General features: G+C 48.4%; 1 protein-coding gene across 2 annotated transcripts in view; it reads right to left on the bottom strand.

Moving 5' to 3' along the window:
* The window catches only part of BRWD3 (bromodomain and WD repeat domain containing 3), a 1,637,103-nt gene that overhangs the window by 568,667 nt on the left and 1,043,552 nt on the right, over positions 1 to 24,884 (bottom strand). For both annotated transcript variants that reach the window (XM_078688510.1, XM_078688511.1), the window contains one exon: positions 11,587 to 11,648. In XM_078688510.1, coding sequence (XP_078544636.1) covers positions 11,587 to 11,648 — 62 coding nt within the window. The remainder of the gene's footprint in view (positions 1 to 11,586; positions 11,649 to 24,884) is intronic.

Genomic DNA, 24,884 nt, shown 5'->3' with positions numbered 1-24,884 from the left:
TTGTTTGATTAGCTCTATGCGGTATCTGTATTGTATTGTGTTTAAAATCCATTTGTCTGAAGTGATCTCTCTCCATTTGTGGAGAAAGTACGTTAAAAAAAACACAAAAACTTTAGATAGGGTCAGAGGCAATCTTTAGAGACCTACCTGGATATCTTGCCCCAAACAACAATATTAACATACCTAGACTATCCAAGGGTCTGCAACCATACTCTGGACACTATACGGTCTGAAGGGAAAACAACAATGAGATGATTGCCACAAAAAACAGGAAATATACAATACATTTTCTGATTCCCATCACTCACCACACTGGTGACATGCTTCATCATCAGGGTCTCCTCTTTAGGTCACACTGGTGCCACTAAGGACTACAACCCTATCATAGTGATGGGGAGCCCGAGGATGTTTTCATATGGGTGTGCTAACTCTATCATCCCAGATGAAAGTAGTTGAGTGTGTGGGAACTGAGTGCAGTGCAAAGGTGAAAAAGTGAGATTTAAAATTGAGTTGCGATTGACCCTAACTTTATTAATGTCTCCCGCAATTCAAATTAAAAACAGTGCAGAAAGACAGTTTTACCAAATAACTGTCTAGTATTTATAAAGTGGTAGGGTTGTAGCCCTTAGTGTCACCTGTGTGACCTAAAGAGGAGACCCAGATGAAGAAGCATGTCACCAGTGTTGTGAGTGATGGGAATCCGGAAATTTATTGTATATTTCCTGTTTTTGTGGCGCGCGCGTCTCATTGTTGTTTTCCCTTCAGACCATATAGTGTTCAGAGTATGGTTGCAGACCCTTGGATATTCTAGGTATGTTAAGAAAGTACGGGGGGAGGAGCTTCGCGGGCATCCGAGATGGCCGCGTGAGCACAGGGCTCCCGAGGACCCTCGCTGCCTCCCGCATTTATCCTGTACAATATCCTGATTTGATGGAAGATCATTGAAGGCACAACCCGGCTGATGTACTAGCAGGTTTTTGGGTCGAAATCGGACGCAGGGTCCCCGAGCTTTGCCGTTTTGAACTTTATGGCCTTCTCCATGGAGCAGCCTGGACCTTGAGTGGTGGCAGTGCCCGGGTCGTAATTCAACAACAACGGCTTGCGGAGATCGGACCACAGCCTCACTTCACTTTCGGTTTCGTTTCTCCGGCGCACTGCCTCATATATGCGATGTGTCTGTTGATCGGACGAGCCCCAATGCCAGCTCACTGAGTTTCGAGCGGGCGACTGTTTGGCTGTGGTCTCCACTTGGCTCAACTTTGCCTCCTGTGTTCCCGTGTGCGAATTTAAAGGAGCCATTTGGACCAGATCCCAAGTCTCCCTCCGGGGCACCCGACTCGCCATGACGGGCAAGCCTGAGGGTGGGAAACGGAAGGTCAAGACTACCATACGTGGAGGTTCTACCCAGTCGAACTTCATGGACCGCTATACACTCTCTAAAGGATCCCCTGGTGGCGCATCTAAGACCCGAGAGGAGGTGGTCGACGATCCTGCTGTGTTGGCGGACTTAACACTACAAGACGTGATGGGCGCCATTGCTGGCATTCAGTCTTCTATTGGCCAACAGTATGAAGCCTTGGCCCTGAAGTTGGACACGGTGGCTATCGATGTCAACCTCATTCGCACTGACTTGGCCAAGACGAATGAGAAGGTGAAGTCGTTAGACCTGAAGACATCCAGTCTTACCACGGACGTGTCCGACTTGCAAACAGAAGTGCGCAATCTTCGATCTGCCAACGACTTTTTTGCTCGTCGCTTGGAGGATTTTGAAGGCCGTGCACGGCGCAATAACGTGCGTATTATTGGGGTCCCGGAAGAATCTAGTCCACTCGCCACTGATCTTCGAGTGGAGGACCTAATTCTTAATCATCTGGCACCAAAGGGCCTGAGCAAATTCTTTGCCATCGAACGTGCGCACAGAGTGCCAGGGGGACAGGCGAAGCCCGGTTTCCCCCCCCGTCCGATTATTGCACGGATCTTTAACTTTAGAGATCGCGACGCCATTTTGCAGGTGGCACGGACAAGCGGCCCTACGCAGTTCGAGAACGCCGCAGTGAATTTTTATCCGGATTTTTCTCAATCGGTCCAGAAACAACGTATGGGTTTTCAAGGTGTGAAACGACGACTAAGAGACATGGAACTAAAATATGCTATGTTATTCCCGGCCCGACTGCGTGTTGAATATGACAATCGAACATTTTTCTTTGTCAGGCCTGAGGAAGTGAGTGACTGGTTGGACACTTTGCCGAATCACCGTGCTGGCCAGGAACATGCTGGTGTTGCGGAAGGGGGACTGATGGACCACAAATGAATATTCTGCCTGTGTCCGGAACACTTTTCAACGTGAACGGCCTGAGTTTATGGACTTTTTTGATCATTCCGTTCGTATCTTCGGAGGTAGCGGGGACGGCGGGGACCCTTTCCTCCTCTGGGGTTTTCTTTGTGTAGATTAGTTCATGTTTGTAATTGCAAGGGCGACAGGCACACTGCAAATTGGGGTGGCTTTTGAGTCGGTGCAGGGGTGCAGGGTGGGGGGGGAGTTGTGTTGGGGATCTCGGGGGGCGGGAGGGACATGTTTTGGGATTGTTTGTGTTTGTCTTTTCTTTTTCAAGGCAAGGTACTTTCACTATCTTTGACATTGGTGTGGTGCTCGTTATGCGATGGGAGTTCATTGTGGATCTGAATGGGGGGAAGGGGGTTGAGGGTATTATGCTGGAATGTGAATGGGTTGGGTGATCGCATAAAGAGAGGGGTGGTTGTACAGCTGTTGCGGTTCCTTTCGCCTGAAGTCGTTCTGTTACAAGAGGCACACTTGATAGGTAATACTTGTCACGCTCTTAATAGAAGGGGTTATCGTCTTGCTGCCCATTCTGGTTTTACATCTAGTTCTAGAGGAGTGGGTATTCTGCTTCGGGTTTCCCTCCCCCTTGAGGTTGATGATGTGATCCTCGATGCCAGGGGTCGATATGTTGCACTTGTCGGGCGGTGGGAGGGTAAACCTATTTCGTTGGGGTCAGTTTATGTCCCCCCGGGCTTGCAGTCCACGACATTCACGGACCTGGGGCGGATGGTGCTGGGTCTCCCTGAGGGTGTTTTGATACTGGGTGGTGATTTTAACTCCGTCATTTCTGGCAAGATAGATCGCTATCCCCCCCGAGATCTCCCTGCTGCGCAGTCCTGGTTGGGCGACTTCCTGAAAACATTGGGCCTCATAGACTGCTGGAGACTAATGCATCCAGAGCACACACAGTTTACTTTTCACTCGGGAGCTCATGGCAGTCTTTCTAGATTGGATTATATCCTGGTACCGGCGGCACTGTCCCCCTCGATTGGAGAAATTAGACACCTGGCCCGGGGCATTTCGGATCATTCCCCTATTTGGTTTCATTTTAATCTTAGCATCGGGGCCGAAGGCAGGGTGGCTCCGATTAACCCATGGTACCTCCTCAACCCCAAGACACGCGCTGAATTGATTAAATCATTTGATCTGTATTTTACTGAAAATGTTGGTTCTGTATCCTCACCTGTTTCGTTGTGGGAAGCTTTTAAGACTGTGATCAGGGGACAGGCATTGTCTTTGGTGGGGTGTGCCAAGAAATGTAAGAACGAGGCAATTGTTCAGCTCGAAACTGAAATCATAGACCTGGAGATTGCATTGGAGCGGGGGGGTGTCTCGAGATGCATTACATGTCCTCCACCTTAAACAATTAGAATATAAAACTATGGTCACTGATGCGGCAAAGACGATGAGTAGGGAACAGCAGGGACGACTCTATGAAGTGGGTGATAAAGCAGGTAAATTGATTGCTTGGCTGGACAGAAGAGAGAGAGTGAATCGAGTGGTTCCGGTGATTTTGACACGTGATAGTGTGGGTGTAACTGATCCCGTGGGCATTGTTGAATGCTTTGCTGATTATTTTCGAGAGGTTTATACCTCGCTGTCCGGCAGGCCTGAAGAGGATTCGCACTTGTTGCTCCGTGACATAGCGCTACCCTGTTTGTCGGAATCGGAGCGTGATTGCTTGGATGCCACGCCCTCGGTGGATGAGGTGGCTCTCGCACTGCGCTCCCTTCGTTCCGGCAAGGCTCTGGGTCCCAATGGCCTTCCTGTGGAATTGTATAAGCTACGCCCTGATACTTTGGTTTCCCATCTGCGTGCTATGTTTTTGGCTGCGCGAGATAATGGTTCCCTCCCCAGGGACCAGCGTCTTGGGACCATTGTGGTGATCCACGAGGAGGGTAAACCTCGAGATCGCTGCTCGTCTTATACACCCATTTCGCTTTTAAATGCGGAACCCAAGATCCTCGCCAAATTGCATGCTAATCGTCTGATTACGGTGATTGGCGACCTGATTCATCCGGATCAATCGGGTTTTATCCGGACAGTAACACGGCATTAAATTTGCGACGTCTGCATGGTGTTCTCGCGAGGGCCCCCCGACGCTGCGTGAACCGGCCATCTTGGCGTCCCTGGACGCCACGATGGCCTTTGATACAATCGAGTGGTCTTATCTCTGGGCGGTACTCGCCAAGTTTGGATTCGGCGCTGGTTTTATCGGTTGGGTCAAACTCCTGTATGAAACACCGCTAGCCCAGGTGGTGGTTAATGGCCGCGTCTCCGTTCCTTTTACTCTCGGTAGGGGCACACGACAGGGTTGTCCGTTGTCCCCACTCCTTTTCGCTTTGGCGTTGGAGCCCCTTGCCGCCTGGCTACGGTGGGAACCCTCGATGAAGGGAATACGCTGGACGCCGGAATTCGAGGATCGCATTTCCCTATACGCGGATGATATTTTATTGTACCTTACCTCTCCCCAAAAATCGCTCAATGTGTTGTTTGACGTACTTACCTCCTTCGGGAAGAACTCGGGCCTCATCATTAACTGGTCGAAATCCTACATTTATGTACTGGCGAGTGATGTCCCTCGTTTGCCACGGGGCTGTCCCATCCAGTTGTCGCAGTCTGGCTTTAAGTACCTGGGTGTGTTTATCTCCATGGAACCGGCGGTTCACTACGAATGTAATTTGCTCCCCCCACTCCAACGATTACGCTCCGATGTAGCGCTTTGGCGTAAATTACCGTTGTCTCCCCTCGGGCGTGCGGCCCTTTTAAAGATGATGTCTTTACCTCGCATCCTCTATGCCCTCCAGAATAGTTTTGATGTTATCCCGTCGACATATTTTCGGGAAGTAGAATCGTTGCAGAGGCAACTAATATGGGACGGACGTTCGCGCGTAGCTCTTCCGAAATTGACACTCCCCTGGTATGATGGCGGTATAGCGCTCCCGGATATTCGTAGGTATTACTGGGCTTCCCACCTTGCTGCCATCAACCACGGGATGTATGGCCCGGCGCTGAATCCAGCATTTGAAATGGACAAGTGGCTGCTCCCGGGTGGAGATTATTATAGGGCACTTTACTCGAGACCCTCCCGTTCACAACTCACGGGACCTACCGATATAGCTGTGCGGGTATGGCATAGCGCAACTGCGGCTATGGGCTGGAGTGATAAATTAACGGGTGCGACACCACTCTATGCCTCTGCGAAGTTGGGTGGCCTATGGAGGACGAAGGGATTTGATAAGTAGGACATGATCGTATTGGTAAAGTGCGTGATCTCTGGGTTAAAGGAAAAGTTAAGGCCTTCTCTGACCTACAAATGGAGTATAATCTGAGTGACAGGGAAAGATTTCGTTACATCCAGGTACGTCATGCTCTGAATTCTGTGTTGCCAGTGGGTAGTGCTGTTCCGGATTCCTCCCCCCTCGAAGATCGTATACTAGATGGCTATGTGCCGGATAGTACTATCTCGCTGTTCTACAAGAAAATGATTAATGACCGATCGGGTCTGCTTGATCGCCTCCGTGAGGCCTGGATTGCTGATGGTATTGAACTGGATGATGAGGATTGGCAGTCCGCGATCGCCTCTCCCAAGGAGGTGGCGATTCCGGCCCGTCTCCGTCTGGTCCAACTCAAGATCCTCCATAGAATTTATGTCACTGGTCCCCGTCTAATTCATATGGGCTTCTCTACGGATGGTATGTGTCGGCGTGGGTGTGGTCTCCTTGGCACCTATCTCCACATCATATGGGAATGCCCTGAGGTGGTGCGATTCTGGAAACGTATGCATGAGGTTATGGATGATGTCACGGGTGTTGTTATGATGCCGGAAGCCCGACAATGTTTATTGAATGTATGGGGTCTGAATGACTATGACGTGTCGCAGCTTCGGTGGGTGACTTTGGCCAACATGGTTGCGAAGAGAGATATTGCCCAGTTGTGGGGATCCCCAAGGCCGCCTACAGTGACTGCTTGGAAAGAGAGTCTGGACTGGTGCATGTTTCGAGAGAAAACAGTGTATATTGCAAGAGGCAGGCCCAAAAAATGGGGGAAGATTTGGAATCCGTGGAACTCATATCGTGGAGATATTTGTACACCCCCGCTTCACCGCTATCCAGAGTCCTTCCCCGTCGCCCTGACTTATATCCCTTCCGGCTGTGGTATATCGTATTGTTCCCATGCAACTCTGCCTCTGCCTCCCTCCCCTCATCTGCATTCGATGACTTTTTGCTCCTGATTCATGTATCTCCCGTCCTCCTTGAGCACAGACCTAATGACTGTATTATTATTGTACTGCCTTGCTTGTCTGTTTGATGTTTTGTTGTTTTTGTGTTTCAAATAATAAAAAGTTAAAAAAAAAAAAAAAAAAGAAAGTACGTTAACTTGCCTCCTACAGGTGTAGTACGGTGGATGAACTGTGTTTATTTGATGTTGTATTGCGGGCACACTCTGTGATGTTTTTTGGGGGTGTGAATTACTCGGAATACATTCACTTAGTCATTGTTGGTGCCCCCTTTTTTGTGGAAGGCCTCTTCCCCAGGGGTGTCCTCGACAGGATTGTCTTCCTTGCTGGTATTGCCAATCTTGTTGCTGCTTTTGGTTCCCCCCCCCGGTAACGCTGCTGATATGCCTGGCGGGAGGTTGTAGGGTGTTGGTTACCTCTGCCCGCTGATCTTCTCGAGATGATGCCTCTACGCATTCCTCTGAATTGCAGGGTGCCCATAGATCTTGCAGTTTCATTGTCCTTTTTTATTTGGTTTAGTATGTCGTCCACTATCTTTCCAAACAGCTGTTCACCATTGAACGGTGAGTTCAGTATATTGTTTTGTACCTCTGGTTTGAAACCTGAGATCCGTAGCTATGTGTGCCTTCTTTCGGTGATGCCAATCATCATCTGCCTGCTTGATGCTTCTGCACCACCTAGTGCAGGTTTTAAGCAGGTATTTGCGATTTTTTTGCTTCCTCTACTAAGTGGCTTATCCTTCTTTGGAATTGTTCTGGTAGGTGCTTTAGTAGCTCCCCTACCTCCTCCCAGTGCTGGTATGCATGTCTGTTGAGCAATGCATTTGAATTTACTATGCACCACTGATTTGTCGCACTCTTCTGTAGCTTTCTCCCCCATCAAGGCCATCCTCTTGCTTTCTTTGTCTGGTGGTGGACCACTGGTGGGGGTACATCAGCCCTTTTCCTGGCAGAGGCTGTTATGATGGAGTCAGCTGCCACTGACCCCTTGAGGTAAACAGGGTCCTTGGAGGAGTGTTTGTATTTTTTCTCTCCTCTTGGTTTGACTGCCTTACATGTGGCAGACTCCTTAAATGCCTCTTTTCCCTGATCCACTATACCTGGTAGCACAGGGAGGATTTGGTTCCTTATTTGTGTAGGCATTAGTCTCGAGTAGAAAACATGATTGTGTTTTTTCTTCCTCAAGCTGTACTCCATAGGTATATGCAGTCTTTTTGATGACTTGATTGTACATCCCAATGTCGTCTGGAGGTGAAGGCCTCAAAAGATAGGTATCCACAGCCTCTTCTGGGGATTCGGTGCTGATGTCTTGCAATTGTAGGTCTTGAACCACCAAGGTTTTTGAGCCCACCCAAGCCTGTTCATCATCTTCTTCTTCTCCGAAAAAGAAATCTTCTTCTTGCTCCTTCGGGCGGGTCGGGTGTCGTCGGAGGCTGTAGCTCCTCGACGTTTTTTTTCTACCTCTGTCGAAGTGCTCGGTGGTGTCTTGAATTGCTTTAAGCTTTCATCAAACTCCTTTTTTCTTTGTAAAATACTCACAATTTCTGCTACTAGCCTCTTCTTTTTCTTCTCGATCTCAGACGTGTGAGTTTCGGAGTCGTGGCTTTTTGCCTTTAACTTCAGGGTCGATGGTGCCTTTAGGGCAGTCAAAACCTGTTTTGACCTCTCTTTTTCCGATGTCGAAGCGTCCTTTCCTTGACCGTCTTTCGATGCCGTAGATCTTTCAAGGGCCTTTGCCGTTACGGAGTCCTTGTCTAAGGATCCAACTGAGTGTTTCTCTCTGCATGCAACTGCGGCCATCGTGTGCTTAAACGCCGAGGCTCCCTTTGAGACCCTTGAGTCTGTTTTTCCAAGACTCATCTACTTTTTTCAAGGTCGACGGTACTCTTACCTCTCTCAATGCCTTCTTTTCGACATCTGCAACCTGGACGTTTATGTCTGTGTCGACCTCAGGACCTTCAGCAACATTGTCCTCTTCCTCGCTGGAGAGTCCCAGGTCTCGAAGCGTTGGTGGTGCGCCCTGCCACTGCATGTTGTAGTTGGCTCTTCTCTGTTACTCTCTTACCCTTAAAGTCTTAGGTGTGAAAGCCGAACACATGTTGCAAACTTAACTTTGGTGATCCAGTAGTAGGCAAAGGTTGCATACAGGATGTTGGTCCTTTTGGGCGTACTTGTGGTGGAAATTTTGGCAGAACTTTAACAGTTTCTTGTCCATTACCGCGTACAGGGAGCCTCCTGTATGCGTATTGTTCCTTCCTCAGCGATTCCCTTTATGGCTCCTTTTGCCAAAAGAACTTGAACCTCCAGCAGTAAAATGGATAAATGGTCCCTGGAAGAGGTGGTGGGTCAGAAAGGAATAGTAGGGCGTAGACACACTGGACTATCTGCATGACCCTTCTGTGAGATCCTATTTTCTGCCACTTGTGGAAACAAAATGAATAATCCTGCCTCCCACAGGATGCGCGTGTGCCGCTAAGGGCAAACTAAAGCAGGTTTAAGATTCCTGCTGGAGTGGCAGGGAATTGATAGGATCAATATCATGGCGGGTCTGTGCACTGTCTGTTGGATCCTCTAACCAAACCATAAAAGGAGCTGGGTGCCGGTTGTTGGGGAGGTGGGCCTTGTTTACTTTCAGTGAAATGCCTTGTGATGCTTCCAAAGGGTTGAAAAACTTTGTAATAATGCCTTGCAGGTGTGTAAAGACAGAGGAAGCATGCTGTGGCTCTACTTCCTTTGAAGTGCTCTAGGATGAAGTCAGCCTTCTCGACAAAGAGGTGAGATCCTTCAAAAGGCATATCCGGGAGTGACATCTGGAAGTCACCGGATAAACCTCTGAATCTTATCCGACTTTTCTTTCTAACCAGTCGGTCGTGCCCAGACTTGGCTCTATGACATATCTGGACTCGTTCTGGCCATCCTGAATGGTTTGAGCCAAGTTGGAATGGAATTCTCTGGGCTTGCAAGTAAGACCTCTGCAACAGAATCCCATATGGGAGTACCTACCTAGCAAACAGCTGGTGTTGACTGCCTAGAAAGGGGGGGGCTAGTTGAAAAGAAAATGCATGAGTCTCTTCGACTCCCTATTTCGAAAGGCTGGAGGAACATTTTTTGATTAATCCTGCTAGGGGAAGCCTAAAATACCAGGCCCTCTGGATTAAGGTGGTGCATCAAAAAAGCACTCTGGGAGAAGATGTATCGCGGCATCCAACCTGTGATTCTACAGATGGCAGGAGTAAGTTTCAGCTCAGGTGCCTGTGACTAAGTCTGGACTTAGCTGAATGTGCTAAAGGCTCTGATAAGGTCTGCACAGGCTGCATAGCTGCTTCAGTGAGTACCTAGATTTTCATTTCATGACTTTAGCTACCCGTCAAATGAACACAGCAAATGAAACACTGTTCTCTATTGAGGGCCCAGGGGGAGATCTTAGCCCTGTGTAAGGGGAAGTGTCCAGTATACTTGCCTCTCGAAGGTCCAGATAAAAATTGTTATGTTGTGGGGGAATTTATCACCACCATCTTCCTCTTTGCCAAAGGCTGGCTGGTCATGGTCAGAATGCAATCCAGAACTAGAGAGCAGCTCTGAGGCAAAGGTGTTGTTTGGTATGAGTCAGAGTGAACAGGGGTTGGGTGTGGCAAAATTCAATTTTATTCCACCCTATTCCAAGACATCACCACAGCCAAGGCAGGGTCAGTTCAGAGTTGGAAAGGGCAATAGAATAGAGGTTCTCCTTTGGCATTGGCGGCATCAATGAGAGTTGAAAATAAAGTGAGGACATGGAGTCTGCTCCAGAATCAGAGCTGAATCCAAGATGGGTTCAGCAGGCACAGACAGGGGGGAGGGAGAAACTGCTGGTAGTAAACTGACTGGAGGCCTCCATGGATCCTTGGAATCAGAAGGAACTATAAGGGTGCACATGATTTGCAACATTATATCCCTTAATAGCTCAATCTATTGTGGAAAATCTGGGGTGCATGGGAATCGGCTCCAGAATTCTCTCTTTGGTGGGGGATAGGGATCAAGACTGAGGGGGCATCTTTACATCCTCACCATTTCTCAAGAGAGTGGGGAGATTGGAATGAGTCCTGCTTGGATTTACTATGCTTCTTTTAGGACTTTGACTTATCCAAAGACTTGGACTGCATTAAAACCAGTTGTGGGAGCGGCCCAGAGAGCAAAAATGGGTCTATACTGTTAACTTTGAGCAGGAACTTGACTTGCATAACAGTGTTCGGCAACATACACCTTGGCTTCAGGATGCCGAACTGCCTTCGGGTGAATAAAGGCACACTTTTTGCATGTCTTTGAACCCAAACACCAAAGACATGTCCAATAGGGATCTGTGACTGACACCTGATTGCAGAGGTCCCTACAAGGGTTAAACCCTGTAGTTTTAGAATGGGATATGTTCAGTTGTGCAATGGAAAATAATTTAATCAGAAAAATGAGTGAACTGACAAGGAAAAGTAGAATTTGGTTCGGAATCTATGTAAGAACGCAAAGAAACAGAGGAGCTGAAGTCAGCGCACTTGGGTGGTGAATATATGCAGCTCCAGCCTTTACCTCCAGAGTGGAGCAGGGCTGACATGGAGACAAATGATATCACATACCAGCGCAGAGTAGCTACGCTTTAAAGTCTTCATAGATCCAGTCAGGGGCCTGGTGACACTCTTTTATGGCTGTGTATAAACCAGGGAAGTATATATTATAAAAAATTAGGAGGTGGAAAAGACTTCATATACAAAGAACAAATCTACATTAAAACTCACAATATATAGAGGAGAGAAAGTATGCAACATATCTAGAGATGAGTTAACGTGTGCAACATGTCTAAGTAGACCAGGTATAGGGAAAAGAAAGACTACTAAATCATTACTAAAACTTGCAATTCTATATGGCATTGCATAAATGTTACAACTTTTTTAATTTTAGTAATATGCATAGCATTTGAGACGGATTGCATTAAACCTTTTCATCCTACATAAAAAGATTTTGATTTGCATACTTACATTCTTGTGGTATCGGTTCCATGTCCCATGGGCTCATATTTTCCTGTTCATTATTGTCCCAACTATAAAATATAAATACAAAAATACAAAAACTTGTTGCACATATCAAGATAATAATTAGCAGAATTAAAGAAGACTGTTTGGACAAAATGTAATTAAATAGTTCATAATTTTGGTTTTTGATTTCAAAATTATGAGTGTAAAATCTCTGACAAAGCGCAAACATTGACAAATATAAAATCAACTGCGGCTCCCTCTGCACTTTGTAACTCTGCTCTAGGTCAGGAAGTAACACCAGCTCCCCTCCATATTGGTAAAATCATCGTTAAAAACCAACCGAGGAAGATAGAGGCCCCGAAAACCCACGGTCCACCGCCCAAAAAGAGAATGAGGAAGGGGGGCTCTATTCAAAAGGGCAAAATTAGTCATTCTGAATTTGGCAAAGGGAAAGGGGGGGTGTAGCCTCTGCCCCAAAATTAACAGCGGACACTACACCTGTTATCACTATAGTGACTACACAAGAAACACTATCACTTACATTTGCCACTACCCCCACAAGTGCCAACGCTGAGGAGACTCAGCCGATCGTCCCCACCCTGGAGCTTCTTGGGCAAATGCTCAGGACGCTTACTTCTCCTATTGTAGATAGACTATCGGCTATTGAACAACGGCTAGGGAACCTGGAAAAGGCTATTCTTAACAAATCGGATAAGCAGAAAGCCCCTCCCATTCCTAATACAGCATTGGCTGCGGTCGGTTTACCTAACTCCTCAAAACCTACCTCAGCCAAGGTGGCTCATACAACATCTAATAATTCAGCTAAGGTGGCTCATACAACATCTAACACCACTACAACGGTGTTACTCCCTAAGCCTAATGTCTCTACCAAAACAGTGACTCACAATTCTCAAGGGATCACAACCCTTATCATTTCTTCCCGACCTGCAATGCACATGGATGGTGCCGCCCAGAAGGGTGGAAATAGTACGGTCGCAAGACCAATGCAGCCGGCTGGGGAGAGGGAACCCCCAACCAGAGTATTTAAACGTAGAATTCCACAGGTTGAACTTCCTCCGGAAGCACTACCCTATGTAGTGGTGCTTACGGGTGTTCCCACCCTTGACCCTGACAAGCGTGAAGGTCCACAGCAGCTTAAAAATAAAACTATGTACTGGCTGTCTAAAAATAGGCCACTACCGGAGAATGTTATTGGGGATATTGTGCACGTGCGTCGACTCTCTTTTGTTGGGGGGGCGGGAGAAAGATATAGAGGGCGACTTGATTGTGATCAACTTTAGGGATCCTGAAGTTGTTAGGCACATCCTGAGCTGGATGCCAGGGAACTTAGGCAAATCAATCATGCCTTGCGACCTTACTTACTTCTATCCCAGAGCCCTAGTAGCTCCCCTGTCATGCCCTTGGCCTTCTATGGCCCCGACAGGTCCTATTGCTCCAAAACAAAATACCCATTACTTCTCCCTGCAGCCTGGCCCAATGGTTTCAAAGAATGTTTATGGGTGGGAATCCATTCCGCAAAGGGGCTACGGTTTAAACCATAGGAGATCGGACTATTCTTTTCAAACAGGGGGAATGGACCATTTGCTTCCTTTCACTCCCCTGGAAGTTAGTAATAGATTCGAAGCCTTCTCTGGTTTGGATTCCTGTGATTGACGCCTGGGATTCTCTCCTGATCATTCTGTATTAGAGAGGGGGTCAGGCGTACAGGAGTTTAAATCTTACTCATCTGGTGCAAACTCTCCTCCTCAGATGCCAAGTGATTCCCATGGCATGACTCAAACTCTTTTAGTCTCACCCAACCTTAGTCCATCTCCCCCTCCAAGGATTCCTATCTCACATGTATGTAGTGGTGGTGATACTACTGGGGGGCAGGGAACTACATTACACATTCCATCTAGAGCCCTGAGGGTACTGTCATGGAATGTTGCAGGCATTGCCAATAAGATATACACTGAAGAATGGGACTCTTTAATAATAAATAGTGACATCTGTCTCTTTCAAGAGACATGGGCGAGGGAACCTGTCCCTAAAATTGGCTATGCGGTATTCGAAATCCAGGCTTCCTGGAATGGTAAGGGGTGGCCCTCGGGTGGCTTGGCAGTGTGGATAGCGTGTCATATTGGTTGCATTGCGGAAACCATAGCCACGTCCTCTCAAGACATCCAGTGCGTCTTATTAAACTGTCCGGGTGCCCAAAAGTTGGCAATTATAAATGTTTATTCCCGCCCAGTTGGCCCAACGGCGGAGTCCACTACATTAGAAGATCTTGCGTCCTTTTTGGGACCGCTGCCGACCGATTACAAGGTGGTAATGGGCGGAGATTTTAACTGTCACTTTGAGCCCTTAGAGGGCTTGAGGGAAGGGGCCCTTACGGCAGAAGATGACTTCTGGGGTATCCCAGTATGCCAATCGCCCCATCCCAGATCTTGGTCTCCACTCGCGGTCCAAATTATGTCACTAACCCTTAATTTTGCGTTAAGAGCTTGCAATGGACGTACGCCCTCAGATACTCCCTCAAAATGTACATTTAACAGGAAAAATCATGAGTCACGACTGGACTACATTTTTGTGGATACCAGTCTTTGGCCAAAGGTAGAGGATTTCAAAATAATCCCCCGCACAGATAGTGATCATGACGCTCTCCTACTCTTCCTGGCCTATCTTCCAGTATATCCTGGATCACTACCACTCGAGGACAGAGATGAACAGGGAAACCTGGTACTATCCTCTAACAGGCGTAGGGTGAGATGGCAGAAATTTTCCAAATCAGAAGAAAATATTGGGAAAATCTACAATCTGGTGCTGCCTAAATTTGAGGCCCTGGATGAACTAGTTAGTCAATCCAGTCCCCAGGATTTACATAAAATTCTACCTTTAATTCATGAAGACCTAGTGGGAGCTCTAGGAGAGGTTCTCTACCCTGAGGTGACAAAGCCCAAACACAAGACTAGAACCTCCACCTGGTATAACTCTGATTGCAGAAAGGCCAAATCTGACCTTATTACTGCAGTCAAAGAGGGCGTAGCTTGGAACAGGGTGGCCGATCTGCGGCGTCAGTATAAGGCCACGATGGATCGTGCGAGGTCAGACTGGGACTGGGATAGATGGCATGATCTTTCAACTGCCCTTATATCTAAGGACTTAAGAAAATTCTGGTCACTAGTCACTACTGGCTCAGGGGAACCCAAAGCTGCAGTGGAACCCAATATAGCAGCACATATATGGGAAGACCATTTCAGTAAACTTTACGCAGATACCCTAGAGAACACTGATGCCGTTGTTGCATCACTCCTTTCCCTTCCTGGAGACACCTTGGAGTTTACGCTAGGGGAAGTGGCCAGCGCAATAGAGGGTCTAGCGTTGGGAAAGGCCCCCGGCCTTGATAAATTACCAGGCGACCTTTTTAGGTCCCACCCAGAGGTCTGGGCGCCTTATTTTCACATTATTTTTAATTCACTTGCAAGTGGAATGGCGATCCCCTGTACTTGGCTGGGGGCAGAGATAGTCCCAATCTTCAAGAAGGGCTGCCCTCTGCTCCCATCCAACTACAGGCCGATCAGCCTTATAGATGTCCCCCAGAAGATTTATTCGCGACTTTTACTGGACCAACTCTTGGACTGGATGGAGGAAAACGAAATTTTAAGTCCCCTCCAAGCTGGCTTCAGGAAAAATACGTCCACCATGGACCAAATCTTCCGCCTCGTCCTCCTTTTTTGGAAATCGGTGACCATCGAGGGAGGGAGATTGTACATGCTGTTCGTAGACCTGAAGTCAGCATTCGACTTGGTACCACAGAATAAACTCTGGGAAGTCCTGAAGGAGATGGGAGTGCCAACTAACCTGCTCCAGGCCATAATAAGACTTCATCAGGGTAATTTTGCCCAGGTACGATGTGGGCGGGGTGGAGCATTGACAAAAAGGTTCCCTGTCTCCTGGGGGGTTAGGCAGGGATGCGTCCTCGCCCCTACCCTTTTTTGTCTTTACGTGAACAGTGTCATTTCACACTTAGTTAACGTTAGGGACAACGACGCCCCGGTTTTGGCAGGCAGGAGGGTGCCGGCAATAATGTTTGCTGATGACACCCTCCTGCTCTCTAAATCACCCATGGGAATTCAGCGAATCCTAGATGGATTTGGTCTTTTCTGCAGGCAGTATGGCCTTGAGATTAACACACGGAAGACCAAATTTATGATCTTTAACCCCTCTCCCACAACTAGACCTAACCCATCCCTAAACTCCACGGTTCTAGAGAGGGTTAAAACATTTCAGTACCTGGGTGTGACCCTCCAAGAGAACCTATCCTGGGGTCCACAGATTTCGAGTGCGCGAATAAGGCTTTCTCAACTTTCCGGGGCTATTTTAAAGGCTACGAACACCTCAACCTATAAACCCATAGCCCCTGCAGTTGAGATGTACAAAACACAAGCGAAATCAGCTGCACTCTACGGTAGTGAATTATGGGGACATCAAGCTGCTAGTGAGTTGGTATGTGTCGAAAACAACTTCATGAGGCGTCTCCTGGCCCTCCCAATTGCAACTCCTCTGTTTCCCTTACGTCTAGATTTGGGTTTGCCGTCCATCAGGGAGGACCTTGAATCCAAACCTTTAAGATTCTGGCATAGACTGTGGTCAACGGGGGAGCTCAGCCACTACAGGCAAGATCTTGTGCATTTTATGAATCTAAATCACAATGATAAGATTCCTTGGCTAGCCTTTGTTAAAAAAGAACTGCTTCGGCTTGGTTTTAATGAGCTGTGGGAGGTCCCGGAAATAGGCTGTAATAGGGTCCCCCGGAAAAGACTTGTGGAAGCTTACAAGGAACAAAATCTTGTTTCCCACATGACTGCACCCAGCATTGGCACTTTAACCCATTGTTTTACTGAATCCAAAAATTCTTATAAGTTTGAAACTTTTATGGATTTTATCTATCCGATTACGGCAAGGAAGCTTTTTATACAGTGGCGGTTTGGCACCCTACCTATCAAATCTTTTATTAGTAAATGGACTAATGGAGGGGACAAATTATGCCCTGGCTGTAATTCCTGCGAAGAGGAGGAAATCCATGTTCTGTTTTTTTTTGCCCTACCTACAAGTCACCCAGGAAATACTGTCTGGTGCCCCTTTGTAGGAATATGGCAATAAGGAACTGTGTTACATCTTACAGAATATTGAAAACTGATTCCTCCCCCCACATTGTTTTCGCAGTTGCAAAATTTCTCTTGGCTATGTGGCGCATTAGGTCCAATTTGATTAAGGCAAAACCATCATAGGATGAATGCCTACACCACTGTGTCATGTTAACCTTTTTGGCTCTTGCTGTTAACGTTTTTTATCACACCGTTTATTCCATTTTTTTTTTTTAATGACAGGAAATGTTGTTGCTTGTTTTTTTTATCTATCTATATTACTGATTTTAAATGGTATGAATTGCTGCTACTCGTTCCCTGTATGCATTCTAATTGTTTGGATTTTAAATGTGTGTATATTTTTATGCATCTTTTATGGCCTAAAAGGTCGAAATAAAGATTTTTTGGATTGGATTGGATTGGTTGTGGGAAAACACAGGTAAATCAATGGATTGATTAATATGAAAACTGGAAACTACTTTGGGTAGAAATGTAGGGTTAGTTCTAAGCACTACACTATACTTGTGCAGTTAAAAGATAGGCTCTCCTCTGGTTAATGCCTGAATTTCACTGATTCTTCTAAGAGAAGAAATAGCAATTAAAAAAGCAAGTTTTCATGAAAGATATAACAACTGACAAGAATGTAAAGGTTCAAAAAGAGGACCCATTCATCTTGTTAGAACAATGTTTAAATTCCATGCTGGGGCAGGTGAAAATCTAGGGGGAATTATTATTTTGAGTCCTCCATGAAAGCTTTCATAACGGGAATTTTAAACACAGATATGTGTTGTCTATTCAGAAAAAATGGGGCAATCGCTACAAGATGTAATCTTATAGAAGTATATGCTAATCCAGCAGTTTGTAAATGCAATAGGAATAAAATAAGAGTTTGTGTACTTGCTTGAAGAGGATTAAAAACGATGTTGTGATAGAATATAAGAAAACATTTCCGTTTTTCTGCATAACATTGCCTTGTAGTTGGTTTAAGAGTCTCATTAAAGAATGTTCATTAAGTCTAGAGGAAAATGTAAGTATCCAAACTCTAAGACTTTCAGAACATAATTGCAAGATTAATTTCTTGGAGATTGGGATGTCTTAATGTTCCATGATTCTGCGTGAGACGGTCCGGGTTGAGGTGAAGCTTCTAGTGTGGGACTAGAGATAGTTCCATGAGTGTTGAGAACCAAGGTTGTCGAGCCCAAGTGGGAGCTATTAGTATCATGGTGAGCAATGTTTGCCTGAATTTCCTGACCACTAATAGAAGTAGTGGGAGAGGTGGAAAAGCATATGCAAATATCCCTAACCAGATCATCCATATAGAATTGCCTTTCGACTGATGGTGGTGATATCTGTTGCAAAGTGTGCACATTTCACGTTTTCTTTTGTAGCAAACAGGTCTATCTCTTGGAATCCCCATTTGTGAAAGTATGGTTTAAGAACATTGGGGTGAATTTCACATTTGTGGACTTCTTATTGTGATCTGCTCAGAGAGTCTGCAATCTGATTGCTTGTTCCTGGGACATGTTCTGCTAATAAACGAATTTTGTGGTGTATTGCTAATTTCCATATTTTCTGAGCTGAGTGAGATAATTGGAGAGAATGTGGCCCCCCTGTTTTTATAAATAATACATTGTTGTCATATTGCCTGTTCGAATAAGGACAACTTGGTGTTGTAGTCGAATCATTACGGCTTTCATCGCTAGATGAACAGCTTGCAGCTTAAGGTGATTGATGCACATGTTACTTACCTTCGGTAAGGATATATCTTTAAGAGACATAAGTTAGTGATGAATTCCTTACCTTTGAATTATCCCGAGGAGCCAGACTGGATCCAGAATGTTTTCGTCAGCAGTACCCCTGCACGTCAAAAGTGGTGTTGTGCGGCTCCGCGTCCGTCGTAGGCGTCGTGATCTGCGGGATGACGTAGCGGCAGCTACTTAGCTGCTTCGACACGGCTGGAATTCTCACGCTGTGAGGGAGAATTCCACGTGTGCGCGGAACAGACGGCCCCGGGCCGTCCTCCGCACACGCCCACCGTGATGTCAGACGGCCAGGAGCCGTCTGAAGCATGGAAGAGTTTAGACACCGCCCTCGTGCGCTGACGTCCGTTCTGTACACGACTTTCCGCGCCAGGAACGCAGAGCCATGCAAGATACTGACCACTTGTAAGAATGTACCTCTGTATATACTGGACCAAAGTAAGGTACAGTGTGCACAGAGTCCACAGTCCCCAGAGGTATGGCAGAGGCTAAAGTTAGATATAAGCTTACTTTCCAAAGTGGTAGCTTGGTCGAGCAGTAAGGCAGTATCAGAGGACAGTAGAAAGCATTTTTTGTACACACTCAGTCAGCAAATGGTCTCACACACTCAAGAACTGAACTCTAGGCCAATTGTTTTGTATATAAAAATATATAGTTGTTTATTTTAGAACCACAAGTAGATATCATAAATACTTTATCAGAGTGAGATGATGCAATAGAATACTTTCTAATAGCAATAGACTTTGGAATGCAATAGATACAGTTGTTGCAATATGCAACACAAGTTAAACACAAAATAACATTGAGCTCAATGGGATTTTTTAAGTAAATGCAATAAAATCACTTCACGTATGTTTTTCTAACTCAAGGCTGGATCCTGGATTCAGCCCTGGTGCTTTTCCTGTAAACATTTGAAAGAAATCGTTTTCGTTACACAGGCGATTTTTAAAGAATATTTGTACGTTTTGAAAATCGACACTATGAAGAAATTCTGGGAAAATTGGGTTTACAGTAAATCACGGTTATAATTACTTTTGATGGTCAGTGCTGGGTACAAAGATCCAGCACTAGGGTCTCTCCTGACAGCAGGTGAGTAATTTTGTTTTTGCTGTTCAGACGATTTTTAAGGAATATTTGAAAGTTGCAAAACTCGACACTTAGAAGAAATTCTGAGTGAAACCCAGCCAATGTTACCCTATGGAGAAAATCAAGTTATCGGTCTTTGGGTAAGTACTCGGCTGGCAGGTAGGTACAGTTGTTACACCCTCAGCGGCACAGGGACAGCCTGGTGCAGGATGAGTAAGCCCAATCTTATCCTAAGGAGGATAGGGGGCCTTTGATTGATGGCTGCTAGCAGGCAGGCCACGCGGCTGTGGGAGCGGAGCTCCTAGTCACTTACACAGGGCAAGTGGGGAAGTAAGATAGGATAGTTGCTGCATTTCCAGTGGCACTCGGGGGGCTGGGGGCAGGGTGCTTTTGGGCCGTCGGGCGCCCAATGTATTTCAATGGGAAAGCTGGTTGTTGAACAAAGTCAGCAGGCTCGGGGACGGAGATTCTTCAGGTGCGACCACCACTTCGAGAGGTAAGTTGGATAGCTGGAGGTTAGGTAGCCACCCAGGAGTTGGGCACAGGGGACCGTGGGGCACCAGGTGCAGGGGTGTCTTTGGGTGTCGGGAAATCTTACCCTCAGCTGGTCGTGGTTGGAAGGGTTGCTGTTTGAGCAGAACCACTGCTTGTGGGAGTCCCAGTTTTTAGATGAGCACGGCAGTGAGGTCCTCTAGGGTTTTCGAGGTTGCTGACCACAGAAGACGCCGGGGTTTTAGCAGGAACAGGTTCAAGGATTGACAGGAATGTAGGGCTGGGGCCAAGTCAGTTGGTGTCATCCTCTTGCTAGCAGCTGCACGGCAGGTTTTCTTTCTTCTTGTTCTTCTTGTTTCAAAATCGGGATCTGAGGAAGGAAGATTCAGGGTGCCCCTAAATGTATGAGTTAATTACCTTTGGGAACGATGTACCTGGTAGAGACGATTCTAGTCACAGATTTCTTAAGGTAGAATTATCCCCAGGCGTGAGACTGGATCTGGAATTTTTTTGCCACAGCATCCGTGCGCGCCGGGGGGACAGCATCACGCGACTCCACCCAGGCGTTGTCCGCGTACGTAACGTCAGCGAGGTCACATAAGTCGCACCCTGGCACCCCTACGTCCGTTTTCTTTGGGGAACTTTTCCACGCCACAACGCGGAGCCATCAGACAGAACTGTGGGAGTATGGGAACAGTGTGCGAAAGAGCAGAACATTAGGAAAAAGAAATGGTGGCAAACAACACCATAAGGAGCAGTATCAACACTGCAGTAACCAAAGGCAGGGAAAAGAAGAAAGAACAGAGCACAGCCCTGAGCAGCCACCCTGCAAGAACGTAGACAGCCCCCCTGGAGACAAAGAACATATGTACAAATGTCATGTCAACATGTAGCAGGACTACAACCCCAACCAAGAACAATGAAGGGGAACCAGTCCAAGACAAACAAGGTATGACAAACCTCCAAGACAACCTCATCACAAAGTGTGACAACCCCCCAAAGGAATAAAGGGCAGAGGCACAGCCAGATGATCCCAACCTAGAGGATAGCAGAGGGGCCAGACCCCTTAGTAATAAAGGGGAGAGGGAGGGGAGGGAAGAGATTGAAGGTAAGCCCCAATCCGGGAGCAACCAGAGCAGAAGGGCACAGAAGTACCTATAAACCCATCCTTCAATGTGCCAAAAGAGGAGGAAAGGAACAAGAAACAGGATGGATCATCCCGTCAAAAAGAGCGAAAGAATGCACTCACAGAAGACAAAGCCACCCACCGGGAGGTGAGAGCAGAAGACTTAGCCAAAGGTCCTCGCAGAAAGGGGAGGAAGGGCGGGCCGTGAAGGAATCTGCGGATAGAATCATCTCTACCAGATACACCTTTAGCGAAGGTAAGTAACTCGTACATCTGATAGAGGCTACTAGACGCAGATTCTTTAACGTAGAATAGATACCCTAGCCATACCTACGGGGAAGGAGGGTCTGCGAGAGGACCCCAACAGCCTGGACATAACAGTGGGGGCCACAGGGGACGAGTAACAGACATGGCGTGTCCTCACAGGGAAGGGGAACTCCAACAATCAGAACACCACCGACCCGAAGGGGGATGCAGGAAGAAGAAAAGAAGAGGAAGCCGGTTCACACTCAGCAGAGGAAACAAGGGCAAGGCAAGAGGAGGCCGAAGCACCCCATGCCCATACAAGGCAACATAACCTCCATCCAAGGTCAAGCCAAAGAAGAGAAGAAGATCAACCTAGAGACTCCAAGGAGACAAGGTAGAAAGAAGGCAAGCCCCTCCACCAGGAACACACCCCGCGGAGAGGGCAGCTGAGCCTACCACAGCCAGTAGTCAATAGACCAGAATTGCGCAGACAGCAATAAAGCAGAAAGAGTTGCCCGGGGCACCCAGGAAGACCGGGCAGGCTGCGCCTGAAAGAGGGAGGAACACAAAATCCATCTCAGCCCTTTAGGACAGAGACACAACTCAAAAAGAAGTGGAACCAGAGCCATGACGCCAGGCCGCAGACAGTAGGTCAGACAGGCGAACAGCGCAGCGACCCCGGAGGAGACCCCGGGGCGCCACCAAAGCCATTCCAAACCAACAATAAGGGAATTGCACCTCCAACGTACTTAAACTAAACGCCATGGAGAGCAGAGGCCCGAAGGCGACCACAACTCCCAAGCACAGAGGAAGATATATAGTAGCTACCACTACCCCACATAGGGTATGTTAAGTCCCAAGTCATGGGAACTATTTGGGAAGAAACCTTCACAGCAGAGGATAACAGAAAGATCTGCGCGGAAAAAACACAGCAGAAGGCTTGTCAAGCAGCCAAAGAGAGAAAACAGAAGGCCTAATCTCAGGGCCAACCTGGGGTAGATAACCCAAAGCAAAAAACACAAAGTCAAGAAGGGCCGGCCAGCAGCCACCAGAACCAAAGTCCCAACAAACAGGACTCAAATGCACGTGAAGCACACAGATCACACAACTGGGGCGACCCGCCCCAACGAAAGAACAGCTCCCAAAAACCAGATCAACTCACAGGTTACTGAGGGGGAGGAGGAGGAGGAGGAGTCCGAAGCCCTGTCAATAACCTCTGGATGGCCGAGTCTTCCGGGGCATGGAACAAAAGAGTGCCATCGAAGGGAAGATCTACCAGCCGTTCTCGTACATTTTCTGGGAACACACTGCCCCGAAGCCAGGCATGGCGGCGAAGGGCACCGGAAGAAGCCATGGCACGACCAAGCACCTCCGAGATGTCCAGAGCGAAGCGAAAAATAAACGCCGCCAGCTCCCGGCCATCTAACGCATGGTGCTGCAAATCAACACCAGCACCCTTCTGAGAAGCGGCAGATCCAAGGGACTCCACCGAGTCCCACCAGCAAGAAGTGGCCTAGGCCAACACACATAGAGTGTAAAGGGCCCGCAGAGCAGCACTGGTCGAAGCAAACATATTGCGCCCCCAAGAGTCCAGCCAGCGGGCCTCCCGTGATGGTGGAGACAAGAGCGGCGGCAGGGAGGGAAAGGCAGTCTGCAAAAGGGGGCGTCTGGCAGAGGGGTGGAGGGAAAGACACACCGGGTCACGCGGCGCTGGAAGGTGACGGTGCTGAAGGTGTTCGTTGGGGAAAGCAGCTCCTCCCTAGGCAATGGCTGCAAGCTAAGGCGGCCGTCCCCTAAGCCAACCGGAGCGGGGAAGGCCCAGGTCCGGAAAGGAGGAAGAAGAAGCGCCGAGGAGTGGGGGACCTGTGGCTCCTCCAGCGAAAGCCACGGCCGTGGCAACAGCGAGGACCGGCCTTTGATGACATTGGGGAAAAAGCCACGACGCGGCGGCCCGTCTCCGGCAAGGCAGCCGCCTGCGTGGAGGTACGAGAGGGACCCGGGGAGTTACAAGGAGTCCCCCGCCAGCCTTGACCCATGAGGGGACAAGAGGGGCCCGCGACCCCTGTGGTGCCGCCAGGGCTGACTCGACTCCAACAAGGCAGCCGCCTGTGTGGAGGGACAAGAGCGACCCGAGGAGGGACGAGGAGCCAGCCTCGATCCAAGATTGCCACCAATCCAAAGGGCCGAGAGGGGCTCAAGGATGCGACCCGAGCCCCGGCGACCTCCCGTGACACCACAGGGACTCCTGCAAGAGTTTGCGGCGAAGCAGAGGCGCTGTGGTCCGAAGGAGGGACGCCCAAGTGGCCGCGCCCCAACGGCACCACATCCTCCAAGCCTGGAACCAAACCAGTCGGCGCCGGAGCTGCCGGCGACACCGTGGAGGGTCTCGCACACTGCAAGGGAGCTGCTGACCTCCCTGGAGGGGAAGGAGGAGGAGGAGAAGCCAGCGAGGCCTGCAAAGCCGCCGCATATGTCTCCATCTGGGCTCTCAACGCCCCAGCACCGGGAAACGGTGAATAGGGAGACGATACGCGGGGCCGCATCACCCGTGGAGAGCCCACGCCCCCAACAGGCCGGAAACCAGCCCTCTGGGACAAACTGCGATACTTACCGACAGGTGAGCGACGCTTTTATGGCTTAGGAGAGGGACAAGGACGAGGACGACGGCGGCTTCGAAAACCTTCCACAGAAGCTGATCTGGATATGCGAGCCGAGAAAAGTTTCAACCGGCACTCCCTTCGAGACTTCGGCTTCAACTGCTGGCACGCCTCGCAATCAGTGGAGTCGTGATGTTCCTCCAAGCACCACATGCAAATGAGGTGAGGGCCCGTTGCCGAAATCAGGCGTCCACAAGACGAGCACGTCTTAAAGCCCGAAGGCATCCGCACACTGTTTCACACGCAATAGCGATAGGGAAATGCCTAAACAGGCCCGGAGCACAAACTGGAACCGCGTTGCAAGCGGAAAAGGAAAAAACTGACGTAGGCGCGCCGGGGTGAGACTTATGTGACCTCGCTGACGTCACGTACGCGGACAACGCCTGGGCGGAGTCGTGTGAAGCCGTCCCACCCGGCATGCAAGGATGCTGTGGCAAAAAAAAATCCGGATCCAGCCTCACGGCTGGGGATAATTCTACGTAAAGGAATCAGCCGCTAGTAGTCTCTATCAGATACTAAATTTAGGGGCGTTACAGGTAGGGCAAGGGCAAGTACCAATGGGTCCCTGTCCTGGGGTGACTCTCTAATGGGAGGGAGGCAGGAGCCTAGTCCTGATTGGGTAGGGCTCCCCATCCGCAAGATGGCGGTAGCCCGGAGTTGTGCTTCAGCTCGCCTCCCTCACAGAGGCTGGCACACCCCCTTTCCTGACTTAGGTTTTCCAGTCGTTCTTCCCGCCAGATTGGGGACCAGAACCGGTGGGGAATAGTTGCGGAGTACAGCAAGTGGT

Source organism: Lissotriton helveticus, chromosome 4_1, assembly GCF_964261635.1.
Source record: "Lissotriton helveticus chromosome 4_1, aLisHel1.1, whole genome shotgun sequence".
Taxonomy (NCBI): Eukaryota; Metazoa; Chordata; class Amphibia; order Caudata; family Salamandridae; genus Lissotriton; species Lissotriton helveticus.
Note: the sequence above shows the minus strand (reverse complement) of the source record. Positions and strands in the feature narration are given on the sequence as shown.